General features: G+C 36.8%; 1 protein-coding gene across 1 annotated transcript in view; it reads left to right on the forward strand.

The window, feature by feature from the left end:
• The first annotated feature begins 1619 nt into the window (after positions 1–1619).
• RUNX1T1 (RUNX1 partner transcriptional co-repressor 1) overlaps positions 1620–22106 on the forward strand; it is a 117122-nt gene continuing 96635 nt past the window's right edge. Inside the window, exon 1 of the mRNA XM_065398058.1 lies at positions 1620–1707. Within this exon, the coding sequence (XP_065254130.1) occupies positions 1620–1707 (88 nt within the window). The remainder of the gene's footprint in view (positions 1708–22106) is intronic.

A 22106-nucleotide genomic window follows, 5' to 3' on the forward strand; every position in this document is an offset into this window, starting at 1 on the left:
AAAACACTTTTTAATATATTTAACACATATTATAAATGCTGGAGGCAAGCGGGGTTTGGGGTGGGGTTTGGCTCGTAATGACTTTGTGACCCCCCACATAATGACCTCACGACCCCCTGAGGGGTCCTGATCTCCAGTTTGAGAACCCCTGAGCAAGAGTGTCAGAATCAGGCCCTAAGTGTTCATTTAAAAACACCTCACAATAATATTGTATACACTCATGGAAATGTAAGTTGTTTTATATCAAGGATCATTTGAAAAAAGCATACAATTAATGTTAGAGGACAGATAAAAAGGGAACTTTTATTGCCTCTTAGGTAAATATGGTAACAAACGCAGAGTTTGGTAAATAGCAATAAACATCTTTTTATAGAAGTAATTACTGCATGCAAGCTGAATACCCTAGCCATACTTCAGTAGTCATTTTCAAAATGCCAATGTCAAAATGCTACATCTAAAGCTTAACAGTTGACAAAATTTGGGTCCACTACTACCGTCCTGACATTCATTGTAATTTTCATTGAAATCAATAGAAGTTTGGCTGCAGGACTGAGACCAAAATTGAGTGTAAACTCAAGAAAGTACTTTAAATAGTAAACTTTTTCATTCTGTAAATCTTAACTTTAAAATGTAAGGAATTAAAAAAAATATATATAAGTGGTTATGGTTTCTGATGTAAAAATGAATTGATCATTTGAAAATGGGGCCATGTACAAATTTTGTGCAATAAGATCCAGGCCAGAAGAAATGCTGGGCCAGATTTTCAGTTATCTGCATGTAGTTGTGCCCAGACCTGTATGCATGCCTAATTTATGTCCTCAGATACCTGATCCATAGATGCAGATTGAAGCATGCATGTAATTGTGTGTGCCTAACTCTGAAAATCTTTCTGTCCTACCATAATTAGAAAGGCCTGTAAAACATAGCACTGTCTTGGAAAAGCTGACAATCTTAACTATAGCAATGCTAGATCTTCCTGTTATAATATAGATGAATATTAATGATGAAGTATTTTAGTAGCCCAGTTTTGAGGCAGTTGGGGTGGTTTTTCAGAGGTGGGAGGAGCATGACTTTTGATCTCCCATTATTTGGAATTTGTTTACTCATAAGAAGAGACAACAGTGTTGTGTGTAATGTAAAGGTCATAACACATTAGTTTAAGAGGTGATTCTGTAGTGTGTCTGTTGGACCAGGTAAAGTATATATTATTATTTTATATGAAATATATTAGAAACACCTTTTTGAGAAATGAGTTAGGGATGAGATGCTGACATGTAGTCTGCATTCATCCTTTGTTTGATTACTATCTATAGCATGGACTGTTGTAAAGTGTTAACTTATAAAACAGCTTTTCTACAAATAATTAATAACATTTATTTTTCTGAGAAAATGTGGGTAATGATTGCTTTAGAATGACAGCATTTATCTCTGTTCCTTTTAAAAAAAAGTCCTGCTGTTATGCAAATAAAGGGGTGTGGTGCTTCAAACTGGCTGTGATATGTGCTTCTTTTTTTTCATTTGTTGTTGTCAATAGAAAAGATTGATCTCTGGGCTGGTGAACATAATATCTGTCCCAGTCAGAAAAGGAGAGAGGAAATTAGCAGAGCGATTGGTGGAGAATGATATCTGTCAAAAGAAACACTTGGAGAGCACTGAGTTTAGTGATAGGTGACTGCCGGAAAAAAGGGAACTTTGAATTTTGTCAAGGTAAGGAAAAGATAAATATTTGATTTTTATAATTTACATACCTATTTTTAATTACCGTACCTTGCCTTGTAAACTGTAATTTAAAAAAAGAAATTTCCCCTCGCAGCCCCATATCAGCCTCCAAAAAGCCTTCATCAAATTTCATGTTTCATATTCGTGACTTTGTTTTAATATCATTGGAGAAGAATCCAGGACAAATGGAAAAAGAAGTCAGCATTGCACTTTCCTAATGCCCTGTCCATTCTACAAATTCAGCCACATCTGGAAAACAATTATACAATATGGGTATCCCCTAATCTGGTTACAAACATGGCTTTAGCCAGGTTGTGAAGCATGGTTAAGGTCCCATCAGCATTACAAATTGGAACAATGTTTGAAAACAGGGCATGTGGCAACTGTAACCAGGTTTGCGGACATGGATGTATTTATGGTGTAGACAGGATATTAGGCAAATACATTACAGAGGGAATCCATGATAGATTTGAATAAGAAGATATCAAGTCTGGATATTTTTCTGTTTCTGTCATGGAGTATTCCTTGGTGTACTTAAAAAATCTGATATGTGTAAAACAAAACTTGGAGTTAAAGTGTGAAAGCTATACCACAATTCCAGTGTTTATTGTAAGTAAGAAATGGTATTTTCTGAAACAGTTGTCTAGAGAGCAGAATAACAGAATATTTATTAAATGGATTTTAAATAATTCTGGGTAAACAGGTAAGCTTTTCAGAATGGGAGCCTTTCTTTGTTCAAGCAGATGGCGTAAAAAGTATAGTATACAACAAGCATAGGCCCAAATCCTACAGTCAACTCTCATTGGTTTCAAGTCTTAGACACTTTAAATGCAGCTAAATCCTATTATGTCACTTTGCATCTCAGCTCTCTTCTACCCCATTGCCACAGCTGAAATCCTTTGTGAAATTCATCCCCGTTCAGAGGGGCAACAGAAGGCCTTCATCACCACTTTAAACCCCTAGATAGTGTGGAGAGTTGGTGTGGGCTTTGTACACTGGGATAAATGCACCCTTTAAAATAATTTAAAAAACAGAATTGGGATTCTAAACTAAATTCTAATTCCTAGGTCAGTCCTAAGCAAGCAAGCCGCTTCTCTGTGCTCCTGATCCCCATAGCTGGCTTTGGAGGAAGAATTAATTCCCCTCTACCAGGGTTTCTCCTCCCATATAATATGTTTTTATTGCTAAATTAGTAGTGAAAAGGTTTTCCCCACTATTTGCTCTCTTATCTTTCTGTTATGGACTGTTTTTCATAGTGGAACAGTACTTTGCATATATCTTCCTCCAATATTGTTTTTATAGAGGATTTTTAAAAACAAATTATATGTAAAATTAAGGCGTTTCATGCCTGAAGTATACCACAGTAGCAGCCTAATGGATAGTTTATTGTGGTTTATTGCTAATACAGCACATGTAGGAGAAATGGAAATGTACTGCAAGGCAGAATGCATGTCTTCTAATGTTCTTCATTCCTGTTGTTGCTGCATAGTGGTGTGGCTGAAATTTACTTCATCCTCATAAAGCCTGAATGATCTTGCTTTATGCCAATGAAGTGGTCTGATTGGATGGGGAGGATGTGAAATTAACCTCCTTAGCTACGGGTCAAGTCAAGCCGCCGGTACAACTCCTAGTGTGTATGCATTTATGTCAATATAAAGTCATTTTATACGAGTGTAGCTTATTCCCCTTTCCATATAGTAATAGCTAATCTGGTATACAGTACCTCTATACATATACAACTGGATATAACTGCATCTACTCTAGGGGTGTTGTACTGCTTTAACTATACAACTTTCTAATATAGACAAGGTCTTAATGTGTGAATACTAAAGTCTTTCATGGATAAGCTGCTCTGTAGCTACTTAGATAAGAGAAACATTGATTGGTGATTGTTAGCATTGTTAGATCTCTGTAAGAGCTGGGATGCTCATCAACTGCTGAAAGTCAGGCCACTTAGCAAGGTGCCTAAATACACATGTATGTGCCTAACTGTAAGCACCTTAATTTGAAAATTTTGGCCAGTGACCTTAAACTTCCAGTAAGTTCTGGGTTTAAATGTTGCTGAACAAGTTAAGAAGTTGGCCGAGAATGGAATCATATGTCTTCTGAAATCTAATAATGACCTTATATCATCTTGCTCTAGATAACTTTGCCCCATAATTGCAATGTATCTAGCCACCTTCATCCCAGTTTCACAAATGTATTTAATCCCCATTAAGGTTGGAAGACATTGCCTTTTCAGATGGATGTTGAAGGGTATAGATTTCATCTGGTTGCTCATGAAAAATAGAGATGGGTCAGGGACCAATCCCTGCTGGTCTGTCTGCAATAACCTTGGTAATAATGTCAACATTATAAAGCAAAATATTTCACTTATTGCTTGGTACCAGTATCTAATAAAGGCAAAATAAAAAGATGGTGGAGTCAAGTTAAATTGACTCCTAAATGGCTTCCATTCCTTTTATATTCTTCTTATTACACTAAACTCCTTTCATTTGTGATAAGCATGCATCCTCACCCTTGGTTTTGCTACTTCACTGTCTTTTATTTATGTATGTATTTATTTATTTTGCCCTTTAAAGTAGTAGTTGCTTGCCTGCATAAATCTCTCTAAGGCTACAATTTAAATAAAAAGCCTTTAACATATAACAGATGTATAAGAGTACCTTGGGATGAATGTATTATAGATAGAGAACCATCATCACACCCCTTACAATCAGATTTTCATCTGTTCATGTGGTGCACACCTGTGGCTTGTTGGCATTATTCTTGATTGCAGTGTAGGAGATCTTAATGAAAAACAAAGATGGATGACAAGAGCACACATGGGTTATTTCACTCATCATAAGAAAGTCAGATTGCTAATGGGTCATTTTTGAGTGTGTGTGTGTGTGTGTGTATATATACAGGAAAATCACTGCTCATGACTTCCAAAAATACATTTTTTCTATAGGTAAAGTTGATAGAACAGTTGTAAGTGGTGACCATTCTGTTCAGCTTACTTTCTGAGCCAATAAGAAAGTACTGGGCAGGAATCCAGCTTTTGAAGTACAAAGAAAATAGCCTATAATCTTTATAAAACATTGGAGGGAGGAAGGGAAAAGAGGAAACTCAAAGAGAAGAATTTAATTTTGAGGGCAACGATGGTCAAAAGTAGAAAGTGTAGAGAATGTGTGTATATAAAAATATATAGCATAAGTTCAGCATGTATGTCTGAGTGCATTTACTGTATATGTGAGTGTGTGTAATATAAATATGGCTTTTCATAGAAATTCTAATTTGAAAGAAATATATTTTCAGTAATCTCAAAGGTGCAGACTGTTTGCTTTCACAAATTTATATCTTTATTAATAATTGAAACAAAGTGATTTCAAGTTATTTTTTCAAAAAGATTTTCTGAGTTTGCAGAGGGGTTTTGTTTTGTTTTGTTTTTCTTTCTCTCCTGGTAATATACTAGGGCTCTGATAACATTAATGGGCTTGCCCCACATGGAGCTCTGAGTGTATTGTACCACTGCTCACTGATCCCAGGTCAGTGTGATGCGTGAAATCAATTTATTTGAATCTCTTTGCCTCTATAGGAATTTGGCAGCATGCCAGTTGTTTTCATTTAATGTTCTTTGTGTTCAACACAGACAAGCAGGCATGTTTTTGTATTCCTCTCTTTTGGTGTCTGTCTTTCAGCCAATATTCTAGTCTATGGATTTTCAAAAGAAGCAGGAATATGTTATGTATCTTTTAAAATCATTTTGTGTAAACATTATTTTAAAATCATAGAAATGAGTTCAGTCACAAAGGAATCTCTCTGTTGACTACAGCAAGCAATTTAGAAGTTATTAGCTAATAACTCCAGATTTTAAATTCTTTGGGGAGGAAAGAGTGAAAATATGGAGCCATTTTTCTAGTTTACAGCTCTATATGATATATCACATGTTCTCAAACTAAAACATCTCCAGTAATGATGATTAAATTACAATAACTTCATTTTTAAAATATTGAGCAACGGTTGGGCAAATCATAAAACACTCACTTTTCAAAAGTAATTTTATTTAGGATGATGAGCCAATAAAAGTATATACCTATAGGGTTCCTTCCCTCCCCCTTTGGGCACATAATTTAGCATATCATCCACCTACTGCTGTTGTTACAATTATGTATAAAAGGCATGGGGATATCAATCGGAATGTAACCATTTCTTTCCTTTTTTTTTTTTTTTTAAGGAGGCAGCAAGGCTGGTGGGACTGTACAAGTAATTTAGTCTTCCTTAATTAGAAAAAAAGAAGACAGCAGCACACATTACCAGAGAGAACTTGTTTTAGAGCTTGGCGTTGCAGGGTGGGGGCAAGAAAGAGAGAGAGTAGAAGATTCTGTTGATGCTCCAGGCTGTTCTTGCGGAAGTTGATATGCAGAACCATGGAGCCACAGCACCGGGGTCAGACTCGTACACATCAGCCCTGCTTCCTTGTTTAATTACCTGAAGAGCAAAACATCCAGGCTGAGAGTGTGTGAAAATCCAGTATCTCGAACAGCAGTTTGTTGCTCTGACATCCTGCAAGGCCAGCCCTGTCTGTCCACAAACGTCAGGGCTGGTTCCTGACAGCAGGCTATCTCTGCCAGGCCTGGGTTCCTTTCATTCAGGAGGCATTGTGTGGAAGAGGGTTTGGTCAGGAATTTGAGGTTCCTGCCGGTGCTGTTCTCCCAGCCTGGACAACACTCTGACAGATAGGCCTGATTTTTTTTAAAAAAGATTAAAAAAAAAATTGGCTCTTTTCAGTCTTTCCCTTAAAATTCTGGCATTGGTGTAACGCTAACTACAACAATAACAACAAAATGTTAACTCATTCACTTCTGGGTTTTCAGTATTTTCCTTTTTGCCTAGATTTTTCTTTTCTTTTCTTAAGTTCTTTAAAAAATATGTTTTTGAACTGAAATCCTTGGAAGAGCAGCATAATAATTTGAATGGGGCTTGTGCCATAAAATAAATAAACAAAACATTGAGAATGTTAAAAATCTTTGCACTAGCCATCTTACTACTTCAATAAGAATATTTAGCACATTGAACTTTTAATCTCCAAAGTACTTTGCTGCATTAGTTTTATTCCATGTGAGAAATGGAATAAAGCAGGATATTTAATGGTGCATGTCAGAGCAATGGAGAGAGGCTGTCAGCACTTCCATTCTTAAAATTCATGATTTTTCTAGGAGTTCTAACTTAGTGTTCCATTTACAATACAATACAATAACTTTGGACTAGTTCCTACTGTCCTTATCCGTATTTAGTAGTAGCTTTACTCTATGAGTTGTCTCATTGATTTCAGTATAGCTACCCTTGGAATAAGTCCTGATCTTGCAAATATCTAGGTACATGCTTAAACTTAAGCTTTTGCCAGATCAGGGCCTAAGGCCCTATTCAATATGAATAAGGATGTCAGGGTCTAGCCCTTTAATAGGACTATTTGCATGAGTAAGGTGTTGGCCCATGGTTATGAAAACTTGCCAGAGCAATACATATAGCATATTCCTTGTAGTCGAGCGGGCTTAAAATGTAAATATAAATAGATATATAAACTACTATTTAAGACAGAAGTGGAAAGAAATACAGAGGGCATGAATCTGCTCTGATTTGCTTTGGTTTAACTTGAGTGATTTCCATGGATTTATATGGGTGTGAGCAGAACCAAGTCCAAAGAAATCTTTGTGGTTTCAGATGTCTTTTCTCCATTCCCGTAACTTCACTATGCCTTCATTTTATTACACTGACATTTTCTAGGATTTTTAGTCTACTCTTTGCACACCTTCCATCAATGGGAGTTTTCCTGCATAGGGACTGCAGGATTCGGCTCTTTCATGGGCTAGTGACATTTGGATATTTTGGTGAGTGGGGTGGAAATTGCCTGTGCAGTAATTTATTTTTTCCAAGTATTTCATTAGGACTTCTTCATGCAAATTTAAAGGCATACTGTGCTCTTGATGCACATGCATAAACTGCCATTAGCATGAAGGGGATTTACGTGATTCATCGAGAGGAGAACGTAGCCTTCAGTGCGCATACACAGCTGCAAGTAAATGATAGTGTAATAGGACCAAAAGAGTCATTATGATCTATTGTGTCACTAATCCTCCATCTAAGACGGATTTGCAGGAGAGACTGTAACAAAAGAGCCGTTACAGTATATCAGATCGATAATCATGTTCTAAAAAGCTCTTAAATATGTACATAATCCCTCACTTTGAGAATCAAGTCCATAATTCTTATTTACACTAAGGTCCACTTACATTGCTATGGCAGTGTAATGGGCTTTAAAGTTGATGTGAGTTACACTTACAGCCAGTTGAAGGCCTCTTTACACTGTCAGGGTGTTGTAAAGGAGCCTAAGTGTAAATAAGAATTGGGTTGTATGCATCTACATGATTAAAAATTGAGCTGTTGTATTCTATGGTAACTGTGATGTTCCTGTGGTGTATGTGAAAGTATGTGCATTTATATGGATATGCAAATTTTATTCCTATCTATTTATAAAACCTAAACAAACACCTATCTACTTTAAAGTTCACAGTACAATAGCACAATGATCTGCTCATCTCGTTACAACAAATAAATGCACACCAGCATATAAAGTAATACAATAAAATTCCTGCACCAAAGGCATAATGAAAATAATCATAACCCCTTCCCCACTACACCTGAAAGATTGGGGAGGAAAAAGTAGGCCTTAGTCACTGCCCATATTCAAAGACCATCTCAGAGAGAATGTCCTTAAAACAACTTTCTATATTTTAAATCCAGGGACTCCTGCTTGAGTGCCTCTGCTGATCTTAGTTGTTGCAGTATTACATAGAGAAAGGTAGATAGCAAGTCCCAAACCATTTAGGGCTTTATATGTTAAAACAAGCATCTTGAATTGTACTCGGACACTTACTGACAGTCAGTTCAGATGACCTCATGGTATTAATTGGTGTAAATTGCTCTCTGTATGAGACTCCACTTAATAATCACCTCTAGGTTTAGATCTTGCTTCTGTTTCTCAATGGCCACAATATAGCCCCACGTAGAGCACATCACAGTCATCTGATTTTATCTAGATGTAATATTTAAACCACTGTCTTTTCTACCCCTATATCAAAGAAACAAAAATTAAGGAAGTTGACACAAAAGACTAAGATAGGAGTCATCTTAGGCTGCAACATACGCAGAAACCCCAGTCCTTCACATCAACCCATTTTCATCCCCATGAGAGAGCGTGTTGTACTGTCCCATCAGATATCATTAATAGCACTATACACAAGGGGCCAAATTCTGTGCTAACTCTCTCCATTGTGCATGTCTGTAGAAGTTAAGTTGGCATGTTAGCCCAGTGTTGGATGTTGTAGTACTTCTGGTGTTTAATACAAATTTACCTTTGCTGATAGCACGTATAACATTAGACCCTGAAACTGCTGCCACTTTCCAATCCTAGAAATGCCTGTCAAAGAGAGGAAAAGGATGGGATCCACAAAAGTATTTAGGCACCTAAACCCCAGACTTGGGCACCTAAGTCCCTGTTTTAGGCACCTACATTCTAGTTTTGGCTCCACTGGGATCACAAAACTCCTGCTGAATCCTGTAGGCCCCTAAACTCACTTGAGCCTAAATTTTTCAGAGTAAAAGTTCCCTAGGTGCCTATGTATCTGCCTCTGGGCATGTGTCTACTGCCCCCTTCTAAGTGTCTAGACTCCTGTCTGCCATCTAAGTCCTGGAGTGACTCACAAACCAGGGGACCTAATTTGCCACCTCACTTGCATAGGTGGCCCAATCCAGCAGGTGTGCTCAGAGGGCATCTACCGGACTGGGTCCCATTCCAAATCCAGCCAAAGGTAGAGCCACCCACCTTATATATTTTAGCCCAGCAGTTACAACAGTTGCCTGGGATGTGGGAGACCCAGGTTTGATTCCTCTGCCAGAGAGGGGGAGAAAGGATTTGAACGGTGTCTCCTACCTCTGAGGAGTGTTCTCTAACCACTGAGATGTGGGATATTCTGACATGTTGAAGCTGTTCCACTGTGGATAAATAATGAAAGATTGATTGGTCCAAGGGGATTGGATTTGGGTCCCCCACCTCCCAGGTGGGAGCCCTACTCACTGGATTACAGAATTATTTCCATTCTCTCTCTCTCTCCCCCAATGACTGCTTCACATACTTAAATAGTCTTTGGACCGGAGAGAAGGAAAATAGAAAATAGAAGTGAAGATACAAGAAAAGTGAAAGGAAACTTGTCCCACTAAAAACATGCTTTCCTATGAGTCACTGACAATAAGCATTGCCCAGATCAGAGCTCTCCAAATTGTGGTTCGTGCATCATTGGTGGTCTGGTTGGTCACAGTTACTGGTTACCCTCCTTGCTTCCAGCTGCTAAACTGCATTTAGAAGAAGCTAACAATACATCACTTTGCTTATATTCCTTTTGCATGTAAGAAATTATGGTAGTTACCAGTGGAACACTGATTATAAATGGGAAAGGTGGATCATGACAACTCCTCTGCTAAGACTTGGTCCACCATATGAAAAAGTTTGGGAGCCCCTACTCTAGATGATCCAGTTGATATGACACACAGAGAAAAGGCAATGCTTGGTGAACACTGACACACTCTATAAAACCTTTTCCAGGCACTACCATACATCTGGTATGTAACATGACATGCTAGTCTGACTGGTCTAAGACCTGCCACAATCTATGCACAGTGGAATAGTTTTGAGGCCATGGGGTAACTTTGTTTGAATTTCTTTATATTGATCAATTTGTTACAATCTTAACACTATTCTAATGTAGTATCTTTTGTATACAGTCGTATAACACTTGGGTTCTGCAGTGAAAATAGGCAGTGTGTGTGTGCTTATGTTGTGCCTGGGGTGTATATGGTGGTTTGCAAATTCTTGCTGAAATTGATCTGTAATACAATCGAAGAAACAAGGTGGGTGAGGTAATACCTTATTGGACCAGCTTCTGTTGGTGAGAGAGACAAGCTTTTGAGCTTACACAGAGCTTAAGAAGAGGTCTGTGTGATTTGAAAGCTTGTCTCTAAAGATATTACCTCATCCACCTTGTCTCTCTATTATCCTGGGACCAGCACAGCTACAACTACATTGTAACGCAATAGTTTTGTACTAAAGCCATCTGACAAGAGCTTGCAGGTGTTTGTTAATGTAGCAAATTAGTGCAAATTGATCAATATATCTACAAAGGAGGGGTGAGAGGTGGTGGTGGGGATTTTCATAAAACATTTTTTCTTCTTGGAAGTGGCAATAAGATCATAAATAATTTTGAGAGTTTTGTATTGCTGTGTATTTGCTCCACCTGGTGGATTTTCTTGAAAGTGTTTTGATCCTTGTTAATGATAAGGAGACAGTCTTCAATTAAATGTAAAACATATTACACAAAGTAAGAAAACTTTTTAATGTGTATTAATAACAACACTGTAAAAGGCAGATCTGGGAAAGAAAACATTAGAAACAGATATTTATCTTGACCATGCTTAGTCATTACATTAATCTCTATGAAAGCATAGCATTTCATCCCAATTAATGATAACAGTTTACTCTCAGAGTCATCTACAGATTAGCAATTAAAAAAATCCAGATGACTGGCTTTTGAGGTTTTGCAGGATATCTGAAAGTTGTTGTTTTTTTCCTGCAAAGAGACAATAATTAATGAGCCCTTATGATAAGAAGTAGCAGAGCTATCGAAAGGGATGGTTACTGCACTGAAGTGTTATTGCTGTACATTGGCATAAAATCTGTCTTTCATTAACCTAGTTTACAAACATTGTTTTCTTTGGAATTCTTAGGGACTCCGTTATGCTTTGATCATCTCATTGTTCTCCTTAGGTTATTTTTTTCCTTTAGAGTGTAATAGCTCCCTAACAGAAGGTGAAGTTTAGAAAACAGTGTCTCCATATGCAAGGGATTTGGAGACCTTTTTATTGTCTTTAAAAATGTCATTCATAGTCCTCATTAGCATTTACTGTTGCAAGCAAACAAGCAGAAAATGTGAAATTGGTATGTCATGAATAGCTCCACAGAGCTCTAGAGCCCTGAAATTTTGCCTGCAGTGTGATGTGGGGCAGGCATTGAGAGAAAGCTGTCCAGATGGCTGCCAGTGCAGAGCAGAGCTGCAGGTTTTTGTCTCTGGTGCTGAGAGGAGGGAAAGTTCATTGGAGCATATGCTATCACCCTTGCGTTTTAACAAAACTAACTCGCCATCAGTCAAAATGGGGAGGTGGTGACTTTGAAACAAAAGTTTTTAATATAATGTTACAGTCCTTGTCAAATGAATAAAATATGTTTAGTTAGTGTCACAAATACTGAGCTATGTTACAAAGAAAAAAGTAAGAATTGAATTTCTAGCCAGTGGTTAGATACACTCTTTTCATATACAAATATTCTCTCACATTTTCTTTATCATGAAAACCTCATACATTTAAAAGACATTGATTAGAAGTCAAAATGAGGGTTAATACACTGGAGGAGGAGGAGTTTCACCAGCTAAGTCAAACCCTTTTGAGCTTCAAATCAGAAAGCAGCGAATAACTTGAAAGGTTATATTGAGGTCCCAAAATATGATCCCAATGCAGAAGCACTAGATATTATCATGCACACTGCATTGGTTAGTTGGAAGGAATATATTCTTTTTCTTTATATATGAAATACAATCTTGGTATTTTGTTGCATCCTTTCAAAAATAACTGAATATTCAATCTTATAAAGAGCCAGAAGAGAAATTTATGCATAAACTGTGCAGTATTTGTTTCTTAACATGCATGATGACAATTACAAAATTAGTCTTAATACTTATTTGTGTCACATATTTCACAGCAAATGTTTTGTTTCATAAAATGTTCACATGAGGTTTTGTAATGGCCACAATTCTGCAAAAACATACATATGCACATGGCCGTTCTCTTGAGTACTCTCGTTAAAGTTAAGGGGCTACACATGTGAGTAAAGTCACACAAATTCATAAGTATTTGGAGAATCGGGGCCCATGTTCGGCAATGAAACTTAGGTCTGTTATCTTTTTCTGTAGTATTGCTCTTCTAGGTTTGATTGTATATCCTTTCACTGTTTTAAAACTTAACATCAGATTCAGCTTGAAAGCCAATGGGAGTTGTGCTCACTTACACCATTGCTGAATTTGGTTCTTACTCTATAACCAGTGCCTATTTTGATTGTAGAACAATAAAACAATAGAGATGGAAAAGACATATATTGTCTAGTCCAGTGGTTTTCAAGATTTCCAAAGGGATCTGCACCACGATACAAAATTTTTTAGGGGCCCGCAAACGAAAAAAGGTTGAAAACCAATAGTCAAGTCTATCCCACAGCCAAGGTTGCCCTTCCCTATCAGATGATCTGAAATGCTATTAATAGATCTACTTTCTCGTTAGATCACTGAAATTATGAAGCTTCCAATTTCCTTGGGTCTAAAACACCTTACTGTTAAGATTCTTCATGCATGCGTACACGCACACACACACTTAAATGTTCCTTTAATTAGTTTCATCACATTATTCCTACTCCCTTTTTGACAACCTAAACATCTTCTCTCTCAGTTTGGTTTGTGCATCCTTCTAGTGTTTGTGTAGATGGTTATCAAATCCCCCTTTGGATGTCATTTAACCAAGTTATATATATTTTAAAGATCCCACTGAACTATTTTAAGAAGCTCACAAAGCTTTGCCAGTCAGGAAATGTTTAGGGAAATGTCTTGGCGTTATCTGGCAAGTGGTTTGTAACACTTGTATTCAGAGCTGCTGTTGCAGATAATCACATGCCATACTGCAATATTTTAATAATGTTTGCAAGAAAAGAAGTAACTTTTTTTCCCCAAGGGCTTAAGTGTAGAGGAAGGTGACTTTCTTATCAAGATTAAAAATTTTGGGGTTTTTTGATCCTTTGGGGCCTCTGTGTGTTTTTGGAATACTTAGAATGATGGAAGATACAGATTTCTGTTACACAAAAAACTCACCATGAATTTAATACAACATAGTACAGGGTTTGTGGTTGTATGAAGTATTAGAGAACATTAAGTTGCAGCAAGAAATTAATGTGTGTCTTTATATCAAGGTGTGTATATTCAGTTGGCTGTCAAACTTATGTACAGTAAAGTTGGGAAAGCATATAGAAAGAGTCTCCCCCAGCCTCACAGCTCACACATTAGGTGGGTTTGTCCTGTCAGTGGGTTGCCTTAAGAAAACACTAATAGCTTCCAGCTGGGTGGAAAATCAAAACCTTTGGGGGGAGGAGGGTCTGACAAAACTAGCAGATTTGAATTTTAAAGCTCAGCTAATGCCTCCATTTTTATTTATCACTCATCCATAAAAGATTATTTTCCAATATGTCAGCCTCATTTGGTGGCCAGTGGTCTGAAAGTGAAAGTGGAACAAGCAAGTGGAGAAATCTGGACATTAGTGAGTCCGCCCTTTCAAGCTGGTGTGCCACTTTGTGGAATCGCCTTCCCTGAGATTGGGGGGGTCCTAATGACCATTCATCAATGCTCGTTGACTGATCATTGAGTGCCTTCTTATTCAGTTTATCAAGTCTTGCACATAAAAAGTCAGAATAAGCATTATTCAGCTTTGTTAAAGCCAACTAGGAGTAAAATGCTCCATTTGAACCCATTTTGCCCTTGGTTTTTCACTTTGTTAATGCAGTCCTGCTTAAATGAGTGCCTTTATTGGGTCAGTTAGAATATCTGAAACTATTAATTCTCTTGTATTGAATAGCTGGTGGCAGGCCAGAGCAGATGGGGTAGAAAACTATTTGGTTGGGTGTATTGCTTTCAATTAGGATCAATGAGGTTTCAGCTCCTTTGAATTAACTCACTTAATACCCACTGTGTGAAGTCACAATGTATCACAACAGTCTGCTATAAGTAGAGAGGGAAGTTGAGAAGTCCTGCAGAAAAGCTTTGAGTCAGATTCTTCCTTCACTGTTAATAAAGAGTTTTCATTAACTACAGATGCATTTCAGTGGACTTCTAGTCCCTGTTGGTAAATCAGGTTTAAGCAAAAGCTAGTCTCTACTTTAAAACTGTAATGTCTTAGAAAGGAGTGTGTTTTTCATTTGAGTAATACAATACAGTAAGAACTTTCTGCAATCCAGTGTAAATCTATTTTTATAAATATCTGGGTTTAGAGACTACCTTCGCAGCTCTTACAATTGTTAATTTTGCAGATGGGTATCAGATCTTTCAAAATTATTTTGTAAACTATTTGAATGATTGCAGAGTAAAGTGTTAGTTTTCACTGTGTCAGCTAAGAAGCTGTATCATAAGGTAAAGAAACTGACTGAAATTAATCTCCTTCTAAATTCTAATTCTCACTATTTCTTTGTATCCTATCATTTTGGTATGATGCATTTTCCAGATTCTAAGATGCAGCAGAATTGTTCATATGCAAAAATTACCCTACACACCTTTTCTCTTCTCCATGAAACAAGCAGAGAATGAAAAAGGTTTTACAGAATTATGTTGGCATTGACTGTCCATCTTTGTTACGCATTTTGGCCCTGTTACATTTTTAGAAGTGTGCAAAAATTGTTACAGCAATCTTTAAATGGCTGCATTAAAAAAAGAAAAAAAAACATATCCAGGAATATTTATTCAGGGAGGACTGCCAAATGGGTTGCAGCCTGCCTCAGTGTATTAAATAATGAGAGGGAAAAACTATTCATGCAGCTGGCTGCTTGAGAAAATGCTGAAGTAGTCTCAGATGCACAGGCATTCTGTTAGCCCCTTCCACAAACAGACTTCTAGGTGAGAATCTCCAGGGATCCAGGTTTTGTTGACGTGGATCAATTTAAATGGCAATTACTGTAGTCAGATAACAGCTTAAAAAGCCTTTTTACACATAGAAAAGATGCATAATCACACTGCATATGGAAGTTCAATTTTGTGAGCCATGGTTTGGAGATTTACAGTGTACTGATATTAAGACTGACTTTTAAAATGGAATATCATTCAGTTTTATTAAAATGCATTGCACCTTTGACACATTACTTTCTATTTTAAAGCTGATTCTGTCTGCACCCATGTTGATGAAAGGTTGTATTTCCAACTGTGACACTGTTTTCTCCTTCATGTAGAATACAGAATTTTTAAAACCAACAGATACTGACTGACTGGTTTTTAAACAGGGCACCAAATGAAACAAAAATAATGCCAAGTTCTTTAAAGTCGTCTCTGGCACAGAATTAATTGATTATTACTCTCCCCCTGCCCCTTCTTCCCTTCCCCCATAAAGCCTTCTCTCATAAAAGTGTTTTTGCTTAGCTCTCAAATACATTGAAATCCATTATACAGAACCTCATTACAACTGTCGTCTGAGTAAGATGAACAAAAAGATTGGTCTCATAAATAGGGTGCATTATGGTATTAGTGACAGAACAGAGTAAGCACTGTGAATTTTTTTATTAAACATTTTGAATTTGGGGCTTCCCTAGTTGAAGAAAGGCTTATGGGTGCTGCTTTAGGTGCCATTAAAAGTTCTGTTTTTCTGACGTATTTCTCAAAGATGACACTTCTTATTTTTTAGTAGTAAATATTAATGGGCAGAGGGATCCAGAGATGGAAAGGCTGTTAGGATTTTTCTATGTTCCAAAATAGATTTTATCAGCACTTTGTGGCAGCTAAAGGAAGGAAAAGGAAGGCCTGGAAGTGCGGTTGTTTCTGTGTAGTAGAGGCAGAAGATATGAAGGGAAATCAAGGGACTGCATAAATTAAACATATAAAGACTCTTGTCTTTATGAATCTTTCATATTAAAAGAATACAGTTTCTGAAGATTCTGAATGGAATCTTTTTTCTTTTTTTTTTTTGGTATCTATATGGAATTTGAACATGCACTGAAAAGGCAAAGGAAAGTATGTGTTTAATGATTTGCTGTAAACGTTTTTGTTAGTAAAACAGTGAAGATTTTGCAAGTATTAAATTGGAGGAGAGATTTTGAAAAAACAGATTTTGCTTGTGCTTGGAATCTTATATAAGCCTAAATGTGCTACAGAAGGCATGTGTCAGGCGTATGTTTCTCCTATGAGGCAAGGATGTTTTACAAAGGACTAAAGAGGGACTGCTGAGAGGAAAATAGCCAGCTTTAGATAAAGCACTATAACAAAGAGTTGTAGTTTTATGTATCATGGTGTCCATTAAAGCTTAATAGGGAAGAGTGCATTGAACCTAGCCAGGCATATGTTATTCATGTGAAGGATAAACATTTAAGGGGTGTGCAAAAATCAGAAATCAGGAGGACATGATTGTTTAGCTTTTGAAAAAGCTTTACAGGGAAGATTTTGTTTTCATCCCCCATGGATCACCATGCAAGGTAAAGGAGAGTAAGCTGCAAATGTTTGGAGCATATCAATGCAGAAATCCCAGGGGGTTAAAAGCACTGTAGTAAAATAAAAGTGGTCTGCTTCTAAGTGTGTTCTATTTTACACATACTACTGAGAAGCTGACAAAGGGAATGATTTTGATACTCTGTTCACTGTGATAAAATGGCACAATAAGAAGAAGGGGGAAAAAGAAAAGAAAAAACCTTTAGATATATCTTGTTACATATTTTGAATTTCCAGCTAAATAAACAACCATGGTCTTATGTAGTTCAAAATTATGGCTGTTAAAATAATAAATGAGAAGAACATGTTTTCTACTGTTTGAGGAGAACTGGTTCTAATAGATGCTCTGCTTTAATTGCTTGCAGTTAAAGAAAGGGTTAACTTTTAAAGAAAAAAATGAATAATTCAGTGTTCATCTTATCACTCTGCATTTTACTTTCTATTCTTTGGTCCTCTGGAACTTGCTGTGAAAGGTAGAGTAAGAGGAGTCAGCTGAGGGGAGCTGGGGTTGTGATAATTTGCACACACATCCCTGTCATTGTTCTGCCTGAAGAGACAGGGCTGGGTTCAAGGCCACATGTGCTCCTGTCATCATTCACATTTCTGCTCCAAGTGCAATACAGAGTGTCAGCTCTCCATCTGTCTTTGCCTGGCAAACGCACGCGCCTAGCATCCTGCCTCCAGCTATGCTGCCACAGCCAGTTCTGATGGCCCTCCTCGCTTTTCTGTGCTCATTCCAGAACAGGAGGCACTGAGCCCTAAATAAGCTTGCTTTTAGGAGAGAGCCATTTACAGTGTTGTATATTTTATTCAAGGATGCCTGGTGAGTTAAAATTATTACAGCTCTTTTTATTTAAATGGGAAAGCACTAATTATATTTTGATTGTATATAAAAATAATTTCTACATGGTGATTTTTGAAAGCTTATAGAGAGAGATTGTAGATACTAATTGTGGAGTGTGTATGTTTGGGGGAGGGGAATTTGTGTGTGGAAACTATCAAAGATAATATGTACAGTAATATTGGATGCTACATTGAATGGGGATAGGAATAGTAGAAAGTCACCCTATTTGTGGGTGCAGGTGTGTGTGGGGGGGTATAATTTTAGTGAGAAGAAATACAGTCTGGTTTTCATGACTGTCAGCTGTATCTTGTAATCTGCAAACATTTTATGTGTAGATACAATTTTAGATTATGGGTGTATACTGGGAATAATCTCTTTGCAAAGCTGTTTATGCTAGAGAAGTGAAGGAAGATTTAGAAAACAAATGATTTCAGTCTTGCCCTAAATCACAGTTCTTAGCTGTCACCAGCCAAAAATTGAAATACGTTAATAATAATAATAATTAATAATAATTAAACAATCCTACAGATTCTGCTGAATTAGTGAAACCATTGTGGAACTGGAAATCTTAGTATGTCAATTTCCTCACAAAAATATTATCCTTGGATCTTTAGACTACTTGTCTAATTGATAAGTGTCGTTGCCAGTGAAAATATTGCTTCTATACAGGGTAAATTGTTTGAGTTTTTTGTGAGAAGCCTGACCATTGCAGAATGGATTGTATTTGCTGTTTTTGTAAGGTCTGAACAGAGCCATGTGCCAATTTAAAAAAGCCTATGTCTCTGGATATAAAAGACAGGGACACTGAGATCCTACAGCTGGCTGGTTCTTGTTGATAATTTGGGTAGGACAGGCAGAAGCTGCACTTGATCACAGAATCTGTACACCTCACAGATGGTATTTTGAAACAGTATCTGTCAGTTTGCTGCAACCACAGTTGTATGTAGGTATTGCCAGTTGTTTAAAGAATGTTTTTCTTTTAGGATGTTAATGCACGGTCATATTCTTCCAATACTATGTTTGTTGATCCTAAGACTGAGATTGTAACAAGAAAGTGGAACTCTGTTTGCTCAAAGTGCAAGGCTAGGAGGATTTGTATGGTTGAAATATGGGCAAATTAATTTGCATAGATAATAACTGAGGACTATGAAAGGTCAATTTAACCCTTTAAAGTTTAAATTTGATTTGCATGCATTATATTCCTTGGGATGTGGTCTTCATTAGAAATATCATGGCAGTTCATTAATTTGAAAAAGTGCATGTGATGTAAATCAAATACAACTGATATTTTGCATATATTTGTAAGAAATTACAGTATCATGGCTCGCTATCTGATATTTTATGATATTTAAATGTACAGCATGATTATTTTCTTTTGAGACACTAACAAAGATGCTATTGGAATGACTGAAGTAGAGATTTTTGAACAACCTATTGCATAGTAAGCCTGTGGCACTTAAATTACTTAATCTACCTGCTGGTTAAAATTTCATGCATCTTTAATCAAAGTGGCTTGAGCTACACCTGAAAATATATATACTTATCAATACTCTTTAAGCTTTAACGTTAAATAAATCTTTAATTTCCAGCATTCTGTTAAAGTGGTAGCAAGGAAGAAGTGTGTTTTTAATGTCAGCTCTGAGTGTTAGAAAACCTTGCACTTGGATACAGAGAATACACTAACAGCTGTGACTGGGAGCATGTGCCAGAATGGAGATACTTGAGCAGATCTGACACTTGGCTATTTTTGACACCCATCTGCACTTTTTTACTCTCCTCTATGATGAACTACCTCTCAATCTGTTCACAGCATATTTTAGCCCTTTAATATTGTGGTGGTGGTTTTTTTTTTTTTTTTCCAATGGGCATTATTAGCCATCTGGGGCAGATTTTGTGTTTTAGAAGTAAGCACATTATCTGCAGAAGATTAAAAAGATGTGTATTTTTGTGTAATCGGATATTATGTCATTGCCTTTGGGTGCATGTGTGCGTTTGTGTGTGTGTAACATATTCTTGATTTCAGAAGCATCCTTTTAATAGTTCTGACACCCAAAGTTCTTTCTGTTTTTTCTAAAATATAAGACGGATCAAATATCTGTTCTGGTTTCTGTATGGTGATAACACTTGTACACAAATTAAATGTTCTCTTCAAAGACAAACAGATCACATTCTTATAAATGTGATTGTCTACTAGTCTTCTCATGTTAGTATGTCTGAAAAATTAGATCAGAGAGGTTGTTAATGAGGGTCTCATCATAAAATTAATTCATAGATCTTGGAGGCTCTAACACAACTCTTAGGAAACTTATTTTTAGAAAGATAATCCTGCAAATATGAGATTTGCACTAACTTTGTTAACTATTTTGTCATTTTATTTGGACTCTAGAAAGTATATATCTTTAAATCACTGATGTAGAGATGCACAGTGCTCAGATCAAATGCCATATATGAAGTGGATTGATTATTGTGAGTTTTTTAGAACTGTTTTTATTCCAAACATTATGTAATAAACTTTACAATTCTATCAGTCATTTTATAGTACAGATGTTGGCCTACAAAATGCTTTATTATTGCCCATGGCAATATTCAGAACGGTTTTCTTAAAAGAACAATCAGTGATCACAGTCATTGTAGCCCAGAAATAATGCTGTTCTTTCAGAAGATGGCCTGGTATTAGGTCAGACCACCCCTTCTTTACTTCTGCTCTCCAGATGTGGCTGCAACTTTTTTTTTTAAGTTCATGTTTCAAAAAAATGGGTTTGTTTTCAGAATCTGGTTTTACTTAAGACATCTCCATCCTGGAGTGCATTTCATAAATTGCCCACATATTTTTCTTAGCAGAGAACTTAACTGGCTGTAATTTTTAACACATGGCCACATCATGTGATATTTTCAAAACATTTGCACATAGCTTTAAGAAGGTCCCAGCAGAAATGATCCATCATCTCACAGCCAGCCCGTTTCTTAACAGCATATCTGCATTTTCCATTTAGCAGAGCTATATATTATTAGCTTACATTTTGGGTAGTAAAACAGTGCATTGCTGATTGTAAAACATGGACTTTATTATCTGCTGAAAATTGATTTGGCATTCATAGCCACTGTGTACTAGACTTCCTTTCTGGTTTTAACATTAGTGCTTGCAAGTGATGATTTTTTTAAAGAACAGAAACAAAATTGCCATGGACATAACTGTTAGTGTCCTAGTAACTGAGCATATGGATAATCCACCTGGTTTTTAAATACATGCGTCTAAACGTTGTTATACAGCAAAAGTCTCCTGTCTGTTAACTGACTTGTTTTGTTTTAACTTGCAGTTGCTATGCTATTACATGAGGACAGTTCTGTGTATTACAAAACAAGTTTTCAGCCAACTGTAGAAAGTATGTCTGGAAATAGATTTAAATCTGATTGTTAAGCTTGTACCACAGTTCCAGTCATCGTATGTAACGTCTTTATCTTATACTTGGGTGTGACAGGAAGGAAGAATTTTCTTCTTTGAAAAGGACTGTTAGCCACTTTAGGTTGTACTACCAATGAGATTCCAGGGGAATTTGTTGGGCATTTCATTTCTTCAGGCCCAGATGATTTTTGGGAAATGTGTTGGCTTTCATACTGAAGCATTTCGCCCTGTCCCTCTCCTTTCATTGTAGTAATGAATTCCGAAGTCTCCATAAAATTATTTATCTTATTTTGAACCATTTGGGGCATGAACTGTATCTTGCTATGTGCTAGTTGCTTCCCAAGCATATTGTAGGTGATACCATAACCCCAGTAATAGCTAATAATAAGCCTCTTTACTAACAAGGACCCCAAACTATTTTACAATAAAGATGCTGGTACTTTCAAGCTAAAGGGCCAAATTGAGAGTGATATATTTTTGAGAATGTAAGCTCTTTGGGGCAGGTACTGTCTCTCACTCTGTGTGTGCACTGCCTAGTACAATGAGGCAACAGCTGGGTGGAAGATGATTTTCCTGTCCAGATAATTTTTTTGAGATTTTAATTTTTCTCTTCCATATCAGGAAAAAAACAAATGCTTTTGAAATTTGTTGTGAAAAATGAGAGAGAAAGAGAATCCATCCCAAGATAGCTAGTGGCCCTATGGTTATAGCATTCGCTGGGGATATGGGAGACCCAGATTCAGGTCTTGGTTCTAAACTAGACAGAGTGGAGACA

The sequence above is a fragment of the Emys orbicularis genome, chromosome 2 (assembly GCF_028017835.1).
Source record: "Emys orbicularis isolate rEmyOrb1 chromosome 2, rEmyOrb1.hap1, whole genome shotgun sequence".
NCBI lineage: Eukaryota > Metazoa > Chordata > Testudines > Emydidae > Emys > Emys orbicularis.